At 42.4% G+C, this 22,930-nt stretch overlaps 1 protein-coding gene across 7 annotated transcripts in view; it reads right to left on the bottom strand.

Annotated features, from left to right (window-relative positions):
* The window catches only part of adgrb1a (adhesion G protein-coupled receptor B1a), a 658,584-nt gene that overhangs the window by 482,013 nt on the left and 153,641 nt on the right, over window positions 1-22,930 (bottom strand). For all 7 annotated transcript variants that reach the window (XM_085992449.1, XM_085992450.1, XM_085992451.1 and 4 more), the window contains exon 2: window positions 6,196-6,354. In XM_085992449.1, coding sequence (XP_085848575.1) covers window positions 6,196-6,354 — 159 coding nt within the window. The remainder of the gene's footprint in view (window positions 1-6,195; window positions 6,355-22,930) is intronic.

The following is a 22,930-nucleotide window of genomic DNA, read 5'->3' as shown; positions in this document are numbered from 1 at the left end:
TACGTGAAACCTTATTGAGTGCCTTCTGGAAGTCCTTATAAACTACATCCATAGCCTCTTTCATCCTCCCCTGTCTACTATTTTAGTTACTGCCTCAAAAAATTCAATTAGGCTTGTTAGACATGATCTACACTTTACAAATCCATGTTGGCGCTCTCTAGAGAGCTCAAATTTCTCTAAGTGCTCAGTCACTCTGTCCTTAGCTATAGATTCCAATAACTTCCCCACTACAGATGTTAGACTAACAGTATAGATGCCAATAACTTCCCCACTACAGATGTTAGACTAACAGGGCTATAAATTCCTGGTTTCCCTATCTCTCTTCTTTTTAAATATTGGAGTTACATTTGCAATTTTCCAATCGAGAGGGACAATTCCTGAATCTAGAGCGTTTTGGAAGATTATGGCTAAAACATCTGGAATTTCTTCATCTACTTCCTCTAAAACCCTGGGGTGGAAACCATCAAGTCTTGGGAATTTGTTGTCTTTAATGCCATTATTTTTTTTAATACTGCTTTCTTGCTTACATTAACTTTAGTGAGTTCTGGTCCTCGATTCATTATTAGTTTCCCTGGAATGTCAGGTATATTATCTTCCTCTACTGTGAAGACTGACACAAAGTAATTAATCAACAAGTCTGCCATTTCCTTATTTTCATTTGCAATATTACCCCCATCTGTTTTTAAAGAGTCCATATTACCCTTGACTACCCTTTTTCTAATATAATTGTAAAAACTTATGTTAATCTTGATATCCCTCGCAAGTTTCTTTCCGTATTCCCTTTTTGCAGTTCTTACTTTTTTGTCTTCCTTTGCTGTTCTTCATATCTATCCCAGTCCTCTGGATCGACACTATTATTTGCACTTTCGTATGCTCTTTCCTTCAGTTTTATATTGTCTCCCACCTCTTTTTTGTCAACCATTGCTGTTTTATTTGGTAAGTAGGGCTCTTGTCCCTTAGGGTTATATACTGGTCCTGTATTAAGCTAAATTATTTTTGAACACCTCCCACTGTTCATCTTTACTTTTACCAGATAAAAATTTTGACCAGTTTGCTGTCATTAATCTCCATCTCATCGCATTAAAGTTGGCCTACAAGTTGAATAGGACCATTGTCTGTGGGACCTCCTCCTCTATCTCCCCTCAGTTCCCCCTACCCTGCTGACTGACAGTCACACTCTCCTCTTCCGGCACCTGTACTTTCCTCTGAGCTGTGTCTGTACCCTGGAGAAAACAATCCAGAAATTCTTCCTCCTCCCTTATGTGTCAGAGTGCCTTTAACTCGCACTCCAGCTCAAGGGCTCGGAGCTGGAGTGTCTGAAGGTGGAGACATTTTCTGCCGATGTGGCAATCGGGGACAGTCTCACTGTCCACAAACTCCCACATATCAGTGTCCCGACACGTTGCTGGGGGTAGAGTAGGGGGAGCTTTAGTGGTATTGACCGAGGGATATATGTTGACCAGGAAATCGAAAAAAAACTCCTCTGCTCATCTTTGAATAGTGCCATGCAACCTTTAACATCCACCTGGGAGGGCAAATGGGATCTTGAGTTAACGTCTCATCGATAAGATAGGACCTGCAACAGTGCAGCACTCCCTCAGTACTGCACCACATGTCAGCCCAGATTATTTAGGCAAGTGTCTGAGGTGGGGCTTGCTCCCACAACCTTCCTACAGAGGCGAGAGTGCTACCACTCAGCCAAGGCTGACACTCAGTACACAAACATTTAGCCTGTTTGTATGACAGTTAAAGGTTAACACCTGCATTAAATTGGGGAAAACCATGTCATATGATTACATCAAGTATTCATCTGGTATTATTACCAACGTTAATGTTTAGGCTATAGTCGCATGACTTTTAGGAAGGGTAGAACAACACAATTATTTAGCAGTTCTGATGCAGACTAGGGATTTTAAATAGCTTAGTACAATTGAATTGTAAGGGTCTTCAAAAACATTTTAAGTATTAAAATGATTCTTTTTTTAACAATCAGTATAAGGAATATTGTTTGATAACTGGTATGTGCTAATGGCGCTACAGTTATATTTCATATGGCTATGCCTGCAGAAAAAGAAATATTGAGGCCTTAAAGATCAGGATGTAATGTTGTTATCTCAAAGGGAAAGAAAAACAAAGTTCTACTCAACTAAAATAAGTATATAAATTGTGTTCGCATTTTGAAGTGTTTTCCCCCAGGAATCTAAGAAACTGTAAAGCGTAGGCCAAATCCCATGATAGTCTGCACAAGTCAGACAGCAATTTAGTGCTCAATTCTCTTCTTCCTTGCACATTACTATCAGCCAATGGATAACCAGGATTTGCACCTGCCACAGGCACAAAATTGAATGCGTCTCTGATTGAGAATTCCCTCCTCGGTTGATGCTGGCCGGCGATTGATTAGACTCGTGGAAGAGGCTGGTCAGCAGGATTTGGGTAGTATGGAGTGACTAACAAGGTCCATCAAGCTGATTTCCCCTGCAAACAGGCTGTTAGGTCTGAGCACAGATAAGATGAGTATGAAATACCCTTGGCTTTGACGGAAACTGTTAGTCAAATGGATATCGGAGATGGAAGAGGGGCACAGCAAGCCATGGAGCTGCTTTTATCAATTAAAATAAGAGAGCAGAGGAATGATATCTTGATGCACCTTGTTGAGCTGGGAGGATGAAAGAGGCAACTGTATGCATTTCTTCTCAAGTAAAAAATTATGTTGATGCAATGGGAATTTGATCTTGGTGCAGAGGTGCAAATGGGATCATTTGTAGGGAAGGCTCACTTTTACATTTGCTATCATGAGCATGAGAATTATTTCCCCCTCCTATAAATGTGTAGAAGATCTTCTAGGGCGAGATAGGAATGTTTGTTTCTCCTGTGATGTGTTCATGCAGGACTTTATTGACCTGGGGGAACACATTACAACAATTCACTCACAGTTGATTGGCACAGTTTTGCCACACATTAAAATTAAAATTTCACAAAGCAAATTCTTTCCCATATTGTGTTTTGAGAAAGCTCCCTGTTCTGCAATCACAGCTCCTTCCCCCCAACTATAGCACAAAACATTTACTGGGTGAACACGAGAAGGAATTAAAATCATGCTGTGTGGTAATCCGAACACACTTGCACAACATTCTGCAGTCTGGTATTTTGATGGAGGCATTAATATGTTTAGCCAGGTTAACACTTTTGTTAAAATAGCAGATAAAGGAATTTCATATGAATGCGCTTATACATCCAATACTAATATTGCACAGGGTGACTTGAACTCCAAAGTCTCACCATCAAGATCCCTTAGTTAAAACAAACATCAGTCAGTTACAAAGCAGTTTGGTTAGTTTTAAGTGTTTTTTCCTGTCTTTCAGTTGATTTGGGAAATTGTTTGGTGCGGAGGACGTCGGAGGGACACGATTATTGCAAGGGACGATGTGCCTCACGTGGCTGGAAGCACGTTAAAACAAAACCAAGGAGCTGAACGTTGGTAACTGAAAAGGACTGGTAACCTTTGTCATAGAGATTGGGAAGTAACCCCAGGGACATTTTTCGCTTGACAGTTATTCATTTGATCTTCCCAATGTTGAAGATAACACACGAGTTAAAGAGACGGACATTTTTGGTGAAGATAGGAAACAGTGAGCCTGTACTCACTGGCGGGGGAGTGGGACTAGCTGAAGTGCTCTTGCAGAGAGCCGGCATGGGCTTGACGTGCCAAATGGGCTCCTACTGTGCTGCAACCATTCTATGAATCTATGATACTTGATTCCCTAAATGATCCCTGAGTAGGTGATGCAATAAGACAAACAATTGGCTTACTCAATCAAATATTAGTATCTTTTGTGAAAGTTTCATATCCAATCATGTACAGACATCTTCCTTTATAATATTGGGATTATGTGCCAATTTAGTAGAAGCTACTTCCCATTTAAAAGTTTGTGTCTGATTTTGTGAGGGAGATGGATTTCTGAACACCACAATCTCTCAAGCATGCTAAATCTACAACTGTATCTACTTATGTTAATTTAGCTTCATACTCTGTTATGCTCAGACAATTGAATGAAGATGTCATAAACACTCATTAAAACAAATTTATTTTGAAATTCAACAGGCGGAGGAAAAAGTAAGTTTAACAAATGATTAATTAAACTATATAAAGGCCTCGTCATAGAATATTCCTCAGATCACTCCCATTTTTATGCAACAAATTTTACATTTTAAAATGTAATCGTTCACAGCTGGCCTCCCAATAATCTTCCCACCAATTCAACTCAACTGGAAAACATCTCATGAGATCTATCTGTTTTTAAATGGGCTTAACTACAAGATTACTTTTACTGATGCTGTCATGAATGAGATTCCATCTTTTATTATTGCATTTTCTCCTTTCTTTCCCTGGCCTACCTCCAGCCTGAATTGAAAGAAGCAAAACCCAATCTCTGGCAATATTACTTTAAATGCAGGCAACTAAGAGGTTCATAAAAGCAGCCCTGAATGATTTCTTTTTCTCCAAGACTGTCTTTCCTCCCTGGAAAGTGATTTAAAAAATATATATGAATAGATATGGAGTGAATTTCCTTACACACCAGATGAGGTTTTTAAATATATTGTTCAACTTGAGAGATTTATCAGAAACTAAGTATCTCTAAGGTGAGCAAAGAAAGCTTCGCTGCATGCAAATTACCGCAAGGGGTGGTTAGCCGAGGCAATAAGATCAAACTGCGATAGTAATCACAGTTCTGCCAAAGTGGGGAAATGTCACAAGAAATTCATTTTTTTCCCCCTCATGACTTTACCCAGCCAATATTCTCTCCTTGCCCCCTCCTGCCCTTTCCTCTTTCCACAGCATTGATTCCTTGCTAGGGATGGCTCCACAGACATTGGTCAGCCTCCGGCAGATCGACAAGTGGCAGCTGTTCATGCGCGAGCCTGGACGTTGAGCGTCATAAGGCTGTGTTACTGAAGAGGCATCGCAGTCAATCCTCATCCTGTCCTCATCCAACATCCACCAGGTCTATTTCCAAGAGGGGTTACTGGATATAGGTTGATTAACCCTCCCTGACCAAGGGGTGATGCAATCATCCCGGCCAAGACCAGGTATCTCAGTGCACAAAGGGATCAAACCTCATCTGTATGGATCAGCTACTGAATGGATTAACTCATGAAACCATTGAAAATGTCAATTTTTCTATAAATAGTATGAAAGAAATAGTGAGAAAAGAAAATAAGCAATTTTAAAAAGGAACATCCAGGATAAGGCTATTATTCAGTTACTGTACTATGAAATATTTGCACCAAATTAAACATAACTGACAGATTATTATTAGCAGGGATATTGATAGTAAGACTCCACTTTAAAATCAATATTAAGCATATTTGAAACATCACAGAAATCAGTCGGCAATACAACACACATTGCAATTACTATTTGATTATACATATCTTTTCATTTTTAGGCTACAAGAAAAGTAGGATGAGAACAGTAATGTTTAGAAGAATGAGTCAAATATGGGATGAGCTTAAGAGTGGAATAAAGGGAGTGAGCCATGAGTGTGAAAAACAAATGAGAAACAGGGTGACAAATCTCAACACAAAAAGGAAGACAATGTTAGAATGAGGACGGTTCCATCCCTCGAGGTCAGATCTGGACAGTGGCCAGTCCAGACAAACCAAGCCAGAAAAGAACTTGCATCCTAGTGGAACGACCCTACAGGTGACCATCATGCAACTTTGAGGAAGGCTAACAGACGGTCAACTAGAACTATTCTCAGTTATTAATGGGGCTTCTGGTAGGAGTTCTCGGGCAGTCAGGAAGGTGGCCATTTTCCTAGGAACTTCTTCTGGGTCAGCTGTAGGTCTGTTCCATAAGAGTAGCTTAGAAACAGAGACAGACTGAAGACAGGAGGTGGTGTTGGATTTTGAATGAAAAAATACTTGGTTGCAGTGAATTGAGCTGAAATAGATTGGGTTGGGGGGACAGTTAGTGTTGGGCTTGATAAGACTGTGCTACATGCATTGATGTGAAAACAGGAAAGGAAAATTGAGATTTGGTTTTGTCACGGGAGTGACGAGGGGTATGTGTGAAAGTGCGCAGGCAGAAAGTAAAGGTTGGAAAGGAGAATAGAGGGAGAATCTAGGAGAACAGCTAAATCAAGAGGCGAAGCTATACAATGTTTATTTTCCTATAAAAGAATTGAAACTTACTATTACAAGGCTGCTTATTGCATAATCTTCCTTCTTCTGAAACTCCTTCACAAACAAACCCTTCCTCTAACTGGGAATGGCAGGTCCTGCTTCGGGTCTGCAATCCACCCCCACACGATTTGGTACAGTCACCCCAAGACGACCAGGCATTCCAACCACCTAGTCAAGAACCAGAGCAGTATAAGATACAGGATTTTTTTTTAATTTCCCGGCGCTTCTAAGCTACATTCGCTAACTACAGTCAAGCCCATAAGAACAAATGAATGCATCATACAATGAGCTATACCAACAGGGCCAATGAAGCGCTCTGCTTCCAGGCCCCTTCCCTCTCTCCTTTCCTCTGCTCATTAGCCTGCAGTCAGTGGTATTCCCGTAGAGGAGGAGGACCTGCTGGCTGAGATCAAGGCACAAACAGAAAAGGATGTCTTTGGAGGTCTATCAGTTTTCTGTGCTTGACAGCAGACTTTGGCATCAATATGAAGAGTTATCATGCTGTAGTCTCTAATCGGTCAACCATCCTTTGAACGGCAACAGCTGAGATAAGTTACCCTCAGTTGTTGAATGGAAATAGTTGAGCTCAATTGAGGACACCTGGAAGATACAGTGATGTCATATTTGACTGAACCACAAGGTTGGGGAAAAGGGGAAAAAACCATAAAAAGTAATGAAAAGATTGAAAAAATCTAAACAAGAAAATTAAATATGGAAATGTAAAAAGTAAATCTCTACAGTGTAATTTGAAGGCAGTAATGAATTTTTTGTGTACTGTCTTTGCAGCCTAAAGATACATAAAAAGAATAATGATTGGCTCATCTTGTGATTTGATCCTTTGATTGCTCAGCCAATCGTCAACTTGTTAAGACAGTGCACAGCTGCATCCATTATTGCTTGCATCATGGGACTTTTATAAAGAAAAGTTCTGATTGGCTGACAACTGTGTAAACACACACATTAAATGAACAATGTAATCCAGTTTCATCACTTTGTATTAGAGTAATGCTTAAAACCAAGAAACTCTACAGACAGCTACACAATGAATTACAGGAAAAAGTGTGGGGTGATGTTGGACTGCAGATCCCACAGAAAAGCAATTGGGGTTGTGCAGTCTGCCACTAAGAAATTGGATTCTCTTTCAGCAACTCACTGTTGTCAAATATTTGCCACAAAATGAGCAGGAATTTTTTTCAGCTCGGAAAGTTTGGAAATAAAATGTATTCAGTGATAAATGTTTTATCTCATTTCAATCAAATGCTCGATTGCAGAGGCACTGATAAATACTGTAATTTAGATGAAGGAAAGTGCATCTCAGTTCTCAAATGGTTTTACCCCAAGAAAGAGGGCAGGAGGAAGAGAGGCAGATAAAGGGGCGAGAGGAGGCTGGGAGCCCAAGTTCAAAGGAATAGGCGTCGGAGAGCAAACAAAAAAGTGAAGGGCATTGAAGAGACAGGAGTAGAGGAAAGGGTAGAATAAGAATTTGAGAGCAGTGAGGGAAAGAAAGGACATGCAGGGGACAAGACTTTGAGACAAATAAAAAAGAGTTGGACAAGTGAAGGCGAGAGAGCAAAGGAAAAGGCCAGGTTGGGAGTGCAAATGGTCAGAGGACCAAGTGGGAGAAGTAATCAAGAGCTGTAAAGGAGGGTGCAAGAGGTAGCAAACTTCAACAGCACTGAAAGAAACAGCAAAATGTGGAAAAGATTGATACTGCTAAGGGAATGAAGAGTAAGACATCAAGATCAGCAAAGGAAAGGGCAAGCCAAAATACTGAAACATCAAGACTGGTCAGGGAAATCGGTAGAGTGATGAGACTATGGCCGAGATTGATACAAGAAAGGAGGGAAGCAGGTATAGAGGAATATTGCGATTGGTAAGACAGACATGTGGGAAGGACAGAGATTAAGAATAGTGATTAAGATAAGGACAGGTAAGGGAAAAAGCAATAATGAAAGCACTTTTATTAAGGTTCTAATGATATTAAACATGCAACCATATATATTTTAAATGATATGCACAAAAATAAACCTTACAGAACACCAGCATTTGTAATCTGCCCTCGTGGTTTCTGACTCTACTCAGTTACTGTTCCACAGGTTGGATGGCATATCATTTTTCACTTGTTTTAACATAATAAACAGTACTTGAATGCATGAAGCAACAAATTAGAAATTAATGCTGTAAACACACAGTGAAAATAGGACACCAAGGTGTTAGCACAATGGTCACAGCTCTATCAGTAACACACAAATCTATCTATCGGCAACACATAAACCATTAGAAATATAATGTATTGGAGGCAGCACAAATGTAGCTTGGATTTTCAAAAATTAGTCACACAAACTTAGAACAATAAGCTCACAAACGTATAGATTAATGCCAATATCAGGCTGAAAGGGCTACATTTAACTCATCTTAGCTCTGCCTCACGGCAAACCTGCCATGCGAAAAATTTATCATAAGGTATGATTTTCATTGTTACACAGTCAAAGTACACGTGCACATCAATTAAATATTTCATTTCCAAGTACTGTTCAGGATTGATTTTTTAATTCAGGTTTAAGACAGAGCGGGGGTGAAATCGTTCTTCGACTAAAGTGCAAAATGGCCACTCGTGAATCGGCAGCCCGTTTTTTTCCCACTGAAGTCCATAGAAAAGAAAACCGTGTGCGGTTCGCTATCACCGGTTTCACGTTTTCACCGAAGACCAATTTTACCCCCGCCGTGTCTAGGATCATCCTATTTTATCAAGTCCAAAACTAGACAGGAGGCAAGGAAGGAGGTTTCCTTTGGTAATGATGAAATCTCATTGACAATCTTACCAAACATTAAAACATCACAAGACAAAGAAGTACATTGAAAAATTAATGTATTTATTAAATATCAATCTTGAGCTGTCTATTTATACTGTAGAAATATCCAGATGCCCTACTCAGAAACCAAACTGCCCAATCTAAGACTGGATGGCTAGCAAATTCAAGCTACAAAATAACACCACACCGGCACTACTCCAGCTTTTACCGACTCGTATATAAAACCACACTGGTCACTGACATAAAAGGGGATCATTTTAACCTAATCCACCCAGCGGGAAACTGACCGGATCGGATCAGCTGCCTGTTTTACACCCCACACGATTTTACTTTCTAGTAATTTGACTCCGTCAATTATCCTGCCAGGCGGAATAGGTTAAAATTGCCTCCTTAAGATTCCACCAACTGCTCACATTTACGTAAACCTCTCTCAAACCCCGATCAATGTTGCTGTAATCTTGTTGGTCCCGTCTATCCAAAATAAAAAGAGAAAATGCAAAGACCTACTGGCTCAATTGGTAAAGTTGGGCTGTAGCTGAGCTCTAGGGACCAAGGGATAATATTAGTGTCCCTATCGTCCGTATTTGTACCTAAAAACAGGATGATAGCGAAACCAAAATTGCATGGGAAACCTGAAGAGCTTATTGCTTGTTGTCCACCTGATCCAATTTTCGGGCAGACCTTGATCCTGCAGCCAGAGCTCCTGCTGTAGCTGACAGAGTTATGACCCCTGACACCGTTTTTATCTCTGCCCATTTTGCAGCAGCCACTTCCTACTCTTGCACAACAAATATGGGCGATGGAAGTTGTGAAGCGGCCATTTTGAGCGTACATTAAATACATCCTTAGCCACAATGAGGGAAGGCTGGAAGCAGATTTGGCACTCGGGTTACAGCTGTTGCTTGTGTGTTTTGAGCCTGAAAGGCTTCCAATCTTTCTTTTCTTTGCGGCTGCAGGGGCTGAATAAACTTTCCCTGCTGCTGCCTTTCATGCTCCTGAAGCTTCCACCCCTCCCCTTTAAGGTGCCGCTGCAGGCCCGTGAAAATCAGCCGCTCGCTGGATTTCTCGGCCCCAGATCAGTGAGCTGCCTATAAGGAGCGCTGGTGGCTCAGCAGATTCTTTCAAATGAGGTCCAACCATAAAAATTGCTTGAACCTCCCCATCCCCCACCCCAGCCTACTCCATCAGGCACCCATGCTGTATACAAAAATCGCTCCCCAGATGCCCCCAATTTGATTCCAGGTCAAACTTTGAGTTTGCGCAAGTCAGCTGGGATGATGGTAGAGAATGTTACGATCGGTTTCAGTGTCCCTGGACTAGTAAGTGGAAAAATCAACTAGGCTTCCTCCAACCCGATCTTTACCCAGTCACCCCTGCTAGTAAGTGTGGATGCATAGATGTTGGGCGAGAGTGAGATTGGACTTGGCTGTGAGGCCTATATGGTAAAATAGCCTGCCAATCCTGACTGTCTAGACTCACACATGCAAAGTGATACTTTGGGTCAGACACTGGAGGAGAAGGGCAATTTGTGGAATTGTACTCCAGCTTAATTCGATGCCTACAGGAGACGAGGGGGAATTTTAAAAAGCACAATAAACATAGGCCATTGGAAAGAGAAAGACAACTTAATGTTTCGGGTGCTGGCAGGCCGCACCCAAAATGTTAACTTGTTTCTGTCTCTCAGTTAGCGAGAAACTGACATCGAGTGACTTGCTTCCAGCATTTTCAGGATTTGTTTAAAAGTTCCAAGATTTATTTTTTTTTCTCTTTTAAACACCGGTGCGCCTGAGCTGTTGCTTGGAGACAGTAAAAGAAGACTTGACATTAGTAAAAGGCAACAGTGCCAGCTAATCAGGGGATTATGTCACTCACACTATCAGCAAAGCCACAGACTGGACTTTTCTTTCCCCCATATCGCTTTTGAATATATTACTAAATTTTGAATTCACTACACATACAAATCACGGAGGGACCTATCACTGTGCCTGCAAATTAATGCTAACAACATGCCAACCAATGAAAGCACCGATGGACATTTTCAGTCACGATGTACAGAACGGGGGAGATATTTGGTAGAACATAGTCCTGATGTGGGGAGGGGCGTAAATGCAAGCTGCAAAATGGATGCAGCCAAGCAGCATACTTTGATTGCGATGGCAAGAAAGGTAGGTAACAATCTGGAAAGACCTCACTGCTGCAGATAATCTAAAAGCCCTGCATGCATTAACAACAATTTCATGTTCACCTAATGGGTTGTGAGCACCCCCTGCTGCCTGGTCTAGACTTTACATTAATCAAGAAGGGATGAATTGTAATTGTCTGCAATTCTTCAACCCAGAAGCATTGGATTTCTTGGATAGTGATTTTATTTAGAATATGTCTGTCAGTGTCTTAAGGGACTGAAATTCCTCTTTTAACCATTGAAAACAGGAGACTGGAATTAATTACGTAGAATTACATAGAATCTACAGCACCGAAACAGGCCATTTGGCCCAACTGGTCTACGCCAGCAATTATGTTACACACGAGCCTTCTCCCATCCCTGTTCATCAAACCCTATTACAGAATAAAGTTATAGAAATTTCTGTTATTGAATATAAATACCCTTCTATTCCTTTCTCCTTCGTCTACTTATCTAGCTTCCCTTTAAATGCATCTATGCTATTTGCCTCAACCGCTCCTTGTGGTAGCGAGTTCCACATTCTAACCGCCCTCTGGGTAAAGATGTTTCTCCTGAATTCCCGATTGGATTTATTGGTGACTGATCTACTAAATAAATCACACTAATTAAATCAGAAGCTGCATGTTTCAAGCATATAATTTCAGTGGTGGATTACTTAATACAGAGAAATACACAAATGTTCCGACATTTCCTTAAAAGTTGAATTTCAGATCCTAACGGATCATAAGACTGAAATACTAAACATTTCCAACATACAAAAATGATAACCAATATTTAGTGACATAAACAATTAATCTTTTTTAGCTCCTTCTTTGGGTCATGAATACAGGTCTCTTTTAGCATATTTATTTAAATGAATCAGCCTTCCCTGTGGAAATAATTGCTTATTGCTCTATTAATTGTATCCTGTTATTTCCACCACATATTAACATTGTAATGGATTCAAAAAGTAATTGAACTTACTATTTGGAAGTGTTAATTGTACATTTCAATCGTCAAAGCTATTTCCTCCCCAGGCCACACACAACCACCACAGCTGAGAAGACAGTCTACTGACCTGATTCCGGGCAGCTACCAAAATGGCTTCTATGTGAGCCATGCAAAATCGACCTCAGGTGAAACTCCCTGTGGCTTTCCCTTCCATCCATTCAACATCTACCCATCACAGCATGGCCTAGCTCAGGAATTCTCTCTATAGGGAAGTCTAGGAATGAGCCCTGTGCCCCACCGCACTGGCACTGCAACACATTGTCACCTCCTTGAAAATGTTAAATGTAGGCGGAACTAGTTTCAAAGTACAGTACTTAGTTCTTTATGTGTTCCTCAGCCATTTATTTAAAGATCACCCAAAGAACTTTTCCAAGAGCCCAGGCTGGCTTTACTTCTACTAATTCAGACAGGAAATGGATGTGCTGTGCTCGTGGGAATTCACAAAGATAGTCACACTTGCTAGAAAGTGCAGGTGTATGAATTCTGGATTACAATAGGCTCGAGCTGTGATGTCAGAGCAGTTCCATTGCAGGGAGTATGGGGCTTGACTTCAGTTCGCCAGAAGGCCGCTCAACCCCAGTAATTCAGGCCACAAGTGCAAAACTTGCATTCCCAGTGTGCAGTGGGGTTCCTGGGATCAGCCAAACCTGGAGCCGCCCTGAGGCTGCTCTGAAGTCGCACATCCCGCTTTCATGCAATGGAGCCGCTGCAGGATGCACCCCATAACCAACGCGACAGGGGCAGTTTAGGAGAGAGGAAGACCCTCCATGGCTCTGCTAAAATTGATGCCACTGATAAAGAAAAAAAAAGGAACATCTGGTGACTGGATAATTTGCTTATACTCCAGCACAATCTGGCTTGTATCAGCAATTAAAACCAACCCTCCAGTTACCTCACAATCTCTCTCTCTCTCTCTCAATTCAATTTCAATTTCAATTCAAATGCTTTATTGGCATGAAAGTTTACAGGGAACCATATTGCCAAAGCTTACATAACACAAAGTACAGTTTTCCAACATTCTGTAGGTGTCAAACAATTTTGACCTTCGTTGGGTACATACAATATTACTTTAAACAATATTAATTTAAACAGTCTTTGTACATCAGTGGGTACATTCAGTATTAATTTTAAACAGTCCTCAGGTTGTGACATGTTGTTACATATTTGGCACCAAGGTATGGTCTGTCTCCTTCTCCCAGGACTAATCTTAATTTTGACAGGTCATCCAATTCCTTGAAATCTGGGGTTGTTTGGCTGAGCTTGTCAAATAATATGTTTCTTGATGTGTTGAATTTTTCGCATTTTAGGAGGAAATGCATCTCTGTCTCAACCTCGCCGGCCAGACATTGATCACATATTCTATTCTCTCTAGGCTGCCAGGATTTCTTGTATCTTCCTTTTTCAATTGCCAGTTGGTGGTCGCTTAGCCTGTACCTGGTGAGGGTCTGTCTCTGTTTTGTGTCTCTGATGGTCGAGAGATAGTCTGCCAGTTTATATTCTCTTTTTAGGGCCCAGTAACATTCTAATCTGCTTTGGCTTTTGGTTATTTTGTTCCAATGTTCCAGGTAGGTTTCTTTGCTTTGTTTAATGATTTGGTTCACTCGGATTGGTGTTTGGACGGTGGTGTTGGTCTGGGACTGGTCAGGGTCCGGCTGAGTAGGAGTACTTAGTTTCAGTAGCAGCTGACTCAGGGGACTCTTTTCTGGGTTTAGCTCTTGGGTCTGGAAGGCTTTAAAATGAAGGGTGTCTGGGGAGCTAGATTTGAGGTGATTTAGGAAGTTTAGTGCTCGTTTTTGGATGTTTATTATCAGTGGGTATCTGCCTAGTTCAGCTCTGCATGCATTTGTTGGTGTTTTCCTTTGGGTGCGAAGGATGCTTCGGCAAAATTCTGCATGTAGGGCTTCTATTGTGTGTTTTTCCCATTTAGTGTAGCTATGGTGATTGAGCGGGCCCCATACTTCACTACCGTACAGCGCAATCGGCAGGATTACGCTGTCAAATATTTTTAGCCAGATTTTGATTGGGATTTGGATGTTGTCGAATTTTCTTTTTATTGCATATAGGGCTCTTCGGGCTTTTTCTTTTAGTGCATTCACTGCTATGCTGAAGCTCCCTGATGCTGTAATGGTTAGACCAAGGTAAGTGTAGCTCATAGTGTGTCCTATGATGGTATCACTGAGAGTAAACTGGTATTTGTTTTCCTGACACCTGGGCCTTTTTTGAAAAATCATGATGTTGGTTTTCTTTAGATTTACTGTTAGGGCCCAATTTTGGCAGTATTTGTCGAGTAGGTCTAGTTGTTGCTGTAATCCCTGTTCTGTGGGAGACAGCAGAACCAGGTCGTCTGCATAGAACAGGGATTTCACTTCTCCATCCAGGAGACATAGACCCGGTGACTCGCTTTGCTCCAGCATGTCTGCTAGTTCATTTATGTATATGTTGAACAGGGTCGGGCTCAAATTGCAGCCCTGCTGGACGCCTCTTCTCTGGGTGAAGAAACAGGTGCGTTTGTCTCCAATTTTGACACCGCATTTATTTTTCAGATACATCGATTTAATAAGGTCATAGACTTTGCCCCCTATTCCACACTGAAGAAGTTTGTAATAGAGCCCTTCGTGCCAGATAGAGTCAAAGGCTTTCTTGAAGTCAATGAAACAAGCGAATATTTTCCCATTTTTTGTTTGGTGTACATGCTTTTCAATGAGAGTGTGAAGGGTATAGATATGGTCGGTGGTGTGGTGTTTTGGAAGAAAGCCTATTTGATTTTTTCTAAGGATCTTATGTTTGTTAAGAAAATCCAGTAATCTACTATTTAGAATACTGCAGAATAACTTCCCTAGACAACTGTTGACACAGATGCCGCGGTAGTTATTTGGGTCTGATTTGTTTCCACTTTTATATATGGGAGAGATGAGTCCTTGGCACCAGATATCGTGAAAACAGCCTGAACGTAATATGATGTTGAATAACTTGAGTACCGCACCCTGCATCTCCATATTGCTGAACTTGAGCATTTCATTTTTGATGTTGTCTGGACCACAGGCTTTCTTTAGGTGGAGAGATTTTGTTTTTGTGGCCAGTTCTTTCCATGTGATTGGGGTGTCTAGAGGGTTTTGGTTGTCTTTAATTGTTGCTTCTAATGTGTGGAGTTTTTCTGTGACATGATGTTGACTTGGGTTTGTTTCGTTTATTGGGATGTCTTTGTAGAGGTTTTCAAAATGTGTTCTCCAGATGTCGCCATCTTGGATTGGTAATGCTTGCAATTGTGTTGTACTCAGGTTATTCCACATTTCCCAGAATTGATTTGGATTAATGGAGTTTTCAATTTCTTCGAGTATTTTGTGGGTATAATTTTGTGTTTTGTTCCTAATGGTGTGTTTATATCTTTTGAGGGTCTCATTGTATCTAGTACGTAGGTCTGGATTGTTTGGTTGGCGATGTTTTTGGTTTGATATTTTTCTCAGGTCTTTTCTGGCATTTTTGCATTCGTGGTCAAACCATTTCTCATTTTTATTGTGTCTTTTGTAACGTTTCCTCTTCTGTTTCACAAGGTCGGCTTTTACAGCTGCCTCATGGAAGATCATATTTATATCATCTATGGCCATGTTTACACCATCTCTGGTGATCTCATATAGATTTTCTTTAAATTTTGATATTTTACTTGTGAGATCAGGTGAGTTTAGTGCTGTGATGAATTTGTCTCCACTGTCTGGGGCCCATCTGTATGTCTGGTTTATTTTATGGAGCTTACTGGGTTCCTTTTTTGTGTCTGTAGTTTGGGCAGAAAGTTTAAGGTACACATTTATTTGGTTATGGTCTGAGAGGGGGGATTGCTGCCTGACAGTGAATGCGTTGATATCGCAGGGGTCCAGGTCAGTGATTGTATAATCCACCACACTAGACCCAAGAGTTGAGGAATATGTGAGTCTCCCTAAGGAGTCCCCTCTGAACCTACCATTAACTATGTACAGGCCTAAGGCTCGGCAGAGTTGCACTACCTCCCTACCGCTTTTATTTATTTCACAATCAAGGTTGTTCCGATTTGCGATGGCTGGTGTGACATATAAAGGGGTCTGGCCAAACACATGGTTGTTGCCCTGTGGGTCTATGAAGTCAGGTTCACATCCGGTCCTTGCATTTAAGTCCCCACATAGTAGCACCTTTCCTTGGGCCTGGAAATGGCTGATTTCCATGTGGAGAGTGTCAAATATCTCCTCTTCAAAATATGGCGATTCTATTGGAGGTATGTAGATCGCACATAAGACATCTTTTTTTGCTATTCCTATATTTTTATCTAATTTTAGCCATACGTGTGATTTTCCCTGTTTTATCGGTGAGATGTGTTTGTCCAGTTCTCCTTTATACCACACCAAGATTCCCCCGGAGGTTCTGCCCTTGCGTGTCTTAGTGTTCTTTACTGAGGGCACAATGATTTCATGGTACATTGGAGGACAGTGGGTGGGCACGTCCTTTTGGCACCATGTTTCTGTTAACACAATTATATCAATGTCTTTTATAGCTTTTAGGAATTCAGGGTCTGTACTCTTCATCCCAAAAGTTGAGGAGCGGAGACCCTGGATATTCCAGCAGCTTATGTGGAAAGAACGCATTTATATAGTTCAAAAAACGAAATAAAATGGACCTATTTTGTGGGATGAGTGTGAAAACACTAGTTTCTATAATGCTAAATGACGATTTAGTATAAATTTCATGAGGCATGCACATACTGATATCTAATAATAGTAATAGTAATGATAAAATAACAATAATGATAATGATAAAGTAACAATATTAGTAATTTAGTGCATTCCTCTCCGGCTTTCTATCAGGGTGTTCATCATCGTCATGATCTTTCTCAGTTCTTGGTCTACAGTCTGTGGTCTGGAGGGGGGTCTGGGGTCAGCTACAAAAGCACGGTTCTGTTGTTGGTTTTGTATAGGGGGGTGGGGGACAGTGGTGGTCCTGTTTGGGTTAGGGCTCCCAATGGTAGAGGGGGTGGGAGGGCTGCGTCTTTTGGCAATGTATATGAGGTTTTTTGCGAAGATCCACATCCGCTGTTTGAGTAGATGTATTTCGTCATAGAGGTCCCTTGTGTTGATGTTTGGGTGATGGGCCAGGTAGACGTTGGGGAGGGCAGTACATCTCGTGTCGATCTCCCTGTTGGTGTTGTGGATTATATAGGCTGGGGTGTCCTTTCTGGGCAGTAGTGTGGAGATCACGATCCGCGCCTCGGGGAATTCCCTGCTGGCCTTTTCCGCCATCCTGCTCACCGCCCTAGCAGTGCCTTCCCTTAGGGTGCGTAGGTCGTTTGTGCCTGTGTGGATCACAAGCCATTTGGGGCTTCCAAGGGATTCTTTGTTCAGGATCTCTCTCTCAAAAATCCTTCTTAACATGAGAGCTGATGAAGAAACAAATGTCTGCACAGGCTTAAGTGCAAAATACGGAAGATAACGATCCAGCTTTTCACACATTGAACAAAATGGACTCCCCACAACATTCCCCTCTACAACCCTTCTTTTTCAAAGAGTAAACTGGAAGCCTTGAACCAAACAATATTTTGCTGCCTGGTAATGTGTTTCAAAAGAAACAAAAAAAATAACAGCCAAATGGTAAATTATTCGTAAAAGCTTCGTAAAAGTGCAAAATGACTTCAGTTTGATTTTATTTTCAATAAAGTATAGAAAGGCATAGTCACTTTTTTTACAGACAGTTTGCCGAGTACGAATTGAAATAATTGTAATATTTAAAACTTTCTTTAAATTTAGTGCTTAATTGAACTCAATACCTTTCAATAGTGTGTGTACCTTGTGTAAAAAAAAAAGTATAAAATGAATCTAAAAATGTTTAATCATTCCTTGTTCATATTTTCAATGAAACATGAAGGTCATACGGAATATATGTATTATAATCTGCAACACCTGAACTTGACAATAGACAACCTCCATTCTTGTTTCAATTTACCAAACATGGCAGTTAAGAGTATTAGCTCACTTTGACTGGATATATAAATTGAAACTATTTCATTTGATGAATGTTTTCTGCCACCTCCTAACACATTATGCTGTTGACTAGTATGAAGGCCAGAAACTAAATTAAATCAGTTGAACTGCTAACAATGCACAATTTCTTAAATGGGTGAGATTTTTATTAACAATTGCTTTGGATTTTCTTTTTCAAAACGCTGCTGCAATGACACAAATTGCAATGTTCAAAAATTGAATTAGGTATGCATGATGTCACCACCTAAAAGTGATAAATGGATTTGTTCTTCTTCCTTTGCAGGACCTAGCCTTTTTGCTTATTTTCTCTTCCTCTCTCCGAAAAGTATTAACTCGTACAGGGGTGAGGTTCCACAGGTACTGGTCACTCTCTGGGAACTCACCCCAATGGCCATTCTGCATGTGTGAGTTTTGACAGTAAGTGTTGGAAGACCATCATTGCCAAGCCTGGCTTTAACTCCATTTGATGTCCCATGTGCACTTCCCAGGAGCAGGAATCCGACTGCTTCTCACCAGCAGCGCCAATGTGAATTTGTATAACACCTTTAACTTGGAAAACATCCTAAGCTGCTTTACAGATGGGCGTTGGGAATGGATGCTGAGCCAGGAAGAGGAGATTAAAAGATGAGGCAGAGAACTTGGCTGAAATGTTGAGTTATAAAAGGAATTTTAAAACGGGGCAAATAGAGGCGGAAAGGTTTCGGGAGAATGTTCCAGAAGGGAGGTACAATGCGACTGAAAGCTCTTCCACCAATCCTGTGGAAAATGGATGGGGATAAATAGAAAGCTAGAATCAGAGGAATAGAGCGTTGGGGACACTATGGCCAATGGTACTTTCCCAATTGCAACACTGGCTGAGAGCAGTTATGTCTACCAAAAATAAAACCTTGGATTTGCTGCTCTGTATGGCTCAGCTACAAGCTGCCTTAACCAACTGAGCTAGAGGTAGACCTGCCACTTTAAGATCCATGGTGTGGAGATGCCGGTACTGGGGTGGACAAATGTAAGAAGTCATTCAACACCAGGTTATAGTCCAACAGTTTTATTGGAAATCACAAGCTTTCGGAGCACTGCTCCTTCGTCAGGTGAAGTGAAGAGATGCATAAAGACACAACTTATATAGTCAGAGAATAATGCCAGATGATTACAGGTAATCTTTCTAACTGCCATTTATCACACCTCGGCAGAGAGATAATCACAGCAATCAAAGGTGTGAATGGTGTCCAAACAGGTCAGTCAGGAAAACATTACATCAAAGAACAATGAGGCGGGGTCAAATGTTGCAGATGCTGGGGTCTGTATGAAAAACAAAAAACAGACAAAAAAACTTTTTTTTGCTGGAAATCACAGCAGGTCCGGCCGCATCTGTGTAGAGAGAACAAGCCAATGACAACTCGAGTCTGGATGACCCTACATCAGGTGGGGTTACATGTAGTGTGACATGTATTCTCTGACTATATAAGCTGTGTCTTTATGTATCTCTCCACTTCACCTGACGAAGGAGCAGCGCTCCAAAAGCTTGTGATTTCCAATAAAACTGTTGGACTATAACCTGGTGTTGTGTGACTTCTTACATTTGTCCACCCCAGTCCAACACCGGCATCTCCACACCATGGCTACTATTGACACCACAAACTGCCGGCTCAAAGTGGAGAGGATCTCCAAGAAGATCGCGCATATCGACACAGACATCAAGTTTCTACAGAGATGCAAGAAAGCAGACAAGATCCCAAAAAGACTACAGATCACGAACCCACTCAAGTTGACCTACAACACAGACTACGCTGAGAGACTGCCGTCGTACCTCTCGCACACTCCTCAACCATCTCATACACCAGCTCTACAGCAGACGCCGCAACCTCGAAACCGAGATAGAGTCCATGTTCTCAGCCTGTGCTCAGGACACAGCAGACCAGCTATGAGACACCGCCAAACAGACGAGGCAACGGAACTACACTGCCTACATGCACACCAAGAACAGGAAGCTGGAGAAGCTCGGCATCACCACCAGCAGCAACCAAGCCTCCCCCGGTACCACGGTTGAAACCACAGGGAAGTCCATCATCAACTTGTCCGACCACCCCCTTCAACCAGACAAAATTGAAGTTCCCATCCGAGGGCTCAATTTCTGCCCCACCACCAAAATGGACCCCACCGGTCTCGTAGCAGACACAGAGGAATTCATCAGGAGAATGAGGCTCCGGGAATTCTTCCACAAATCCCAAGATGTCAGCAGCGAACCCAATAAGACAACCAATGATCCGGAACAGCAGACAGAGGTATCCGCAGTGCAGCAACCGAAGAAGAAAGAGTCAAATTGGACCCCTCTGGAGGGTCGCTGCCCTAAGCTTGACATGTATGCTCAAGCTGTCAGGAGATGCATCAACGCCAGATTCATCAGCCGCACTCACAAGACAGTCCAGAATGTCACCCGAGCACAACGCAACGCCATCCACGCTCTCAAGACCAACCGCAACATTGTCATCAAACCAGCAGACAAAGGAGGAGCCATCGTCATACAGAACAGAACGGACTATTGCAAAGAAGCATACCGACAACTGGACAACCAGGAACACTACAGACAGTTACCCGCAGATCCGACCAACGAACACACCCGCCAACACAACAGACTGATCAAGACCTTCGATCCAGACCTTCAAAGCATCCTACGCATGCTCATTCCACGTACTCCCCGCGTGGGAGATTTCTACTGCCTCCCAAAAATACACAAAGCCAACACACCCGGATGTCCTATCGTATCAGGCAATGGAACCCTGTGTGAGAACCTCTCTGGATACGTCGAGGGCATCCTGAAACCCATCGTACAGGGAACCCCCAGCTTCTGTCGCGACACTACAGACTTCTTACAGAAACTCAGCACCCACGGACCAGTTGAACCAGGAACACTCCTCGCCACGATGGACGTCTCGGCACTCTACACCAGTATCCCCCACGATGACGGCATCGCTGCGACAGCCTCAGTACTCAACACCAACAACAGCCAATCTCCAGACGCCATCTTACAACTCATCTGCTTCATCCTTGACCACAATGTCTTCACCTTCGACAACCAGTTCTTTACCCAAACACACGGAACAGCCATGGGGACCAAATTCGCACCCCAATACACCAACATCTTCATGCACAAGTTCGAGCAAGACTTCTTCACTGCACAGGACCTCCAACCAACGCTATACACCAGATACATCAACGACATTTTCTTCCTATGGACCCACGGCGAAGAATCACTGAAAAGACTACACGATAACATCAACAAGTTCCATCCCACCATCAAACTCACCATGGACTACTCCTCAAAATTGGTTTCATTCTTGGACACACGAATCTCCATCAAAGACGGACACCTCAGCACTTCACTCTACCGCAAGCCCACGGACAACCTCAGGATGCTCCACTTCTCCAGCTTCCACCCTAACCACGTTACAGAAGCCATCCCCTATGGACAAGCCCTGCGAATACACAGGATCTGCTCAGACGAGGAGGAACGTGATGGACACCTACAGACGGTGAAAGACACCCTCGTAAGAACGGGATATGACGCTCGACTCGTTGATCGACAGTTCCGACGGACCACAGCAAAAAATCGCATAGACCTCCTCAGAAGACAAACACGGGACACAACCAACAGAGTACCCTTCATCGTCCAGTACTTCCCCGGAGTGGAGAAACTACGCCATGTTCTTCGCAGCCTTCAACATGTCATCGATGATGACGAACACCTCGCTAAGGCCATCCCCACGCCTCCACTACTTGCCTTCAAACAGCCACCTAACCTCAAACAGACCATCATTCGCAGCAAATTACCCAGCTTTCAGGAGAACAGTGACCACAACACCACACAACTCTGCCATGGCAACCTCTGCAAGACATGCCAGATCATCAACACAGATACCATCATCACACGTGAGGACATCACCCACCAGGTACATGGTACATACTCATGTGACTTGGCCAACGTTGTCTACCTCATACGTTGCAGGAAAGGATGCCCCGGAGCATGGTACATCGGCGAGACCATGCAGACAACGGATGAATGAACACCGCGCAACAATCGCCAGGCAGGAGTGTTCCCTCCCAGTCGGGGAACAGTTCAGCAGTCAAGGACATTCAGCCTCCGATCTTCAGGTAAGCATTCTCCAAGGCGGCCTTCGAGACACACGACAACGCAAAATCGTAGAGCAGAAACTGATAGCCAAGTTCCGCACTCATGAGGATGGCCTCAACTGGGATCTTGGGTCCATGTCACGCTACATGTAACCCCACCTGATGTAGGGTCATCCAGACTTGAGTCGTCATTGGCTTGTTCTCTCTACACAGATGCGGCCAGACCTGCTGTGATTTCCAGCAAAAAAAATGTTTTTTTGTCTGTTTTTTGTTTTTCATACAGACCCCAGCATCTGCAACATTTGACCCCTTGTGACCCCACCTCATTGTTCTTTGATGTAATGTTTTCCTGACTGACCTGTTTGGACACCATTCACACCTTTGATTGCTGTGATTATCTCTCTGCCGAGGTGTGATAAATGGCAGTTAGAAAGATTACCTGTAATCATCTGGCATTATTCTCTGACTATATAAGCTGTGTCTTTATGCATCTCTCCACTTCACCTGATGAAGGAGCAGTGCTCCGAAAGCTTGTGATTTCCAAAAAAACTGTTGGACTATAACCTGGTGTTGTGTGACTTCTTACCTTTAAGATCCAGCAGCTCAGACAGTAAAATTACAGGGGATGGTGTGGT

Source organism: Somniosus microcephalus, chromosome 7 (genome assembly GCF_052327205.1).
Source record: "Somniosus microcephalus isolate GS21.2 chromosome 7, FLI_Smic_1.0, whole genome shotgun sequence".
Classification (NCBI taxonomy): domain Eukaryota; kingdom Metazoa; phylum Chordata; class Chondrichthyes; order Squaliformes; family Somniosidae; genus Somniosus; species Somniosus microcephalus.
The sequence above is the reverse complement of the archived record's forward strand: the minus strand, read 5'-3'. Positions and strand labels throughout refer to the sequence as shown.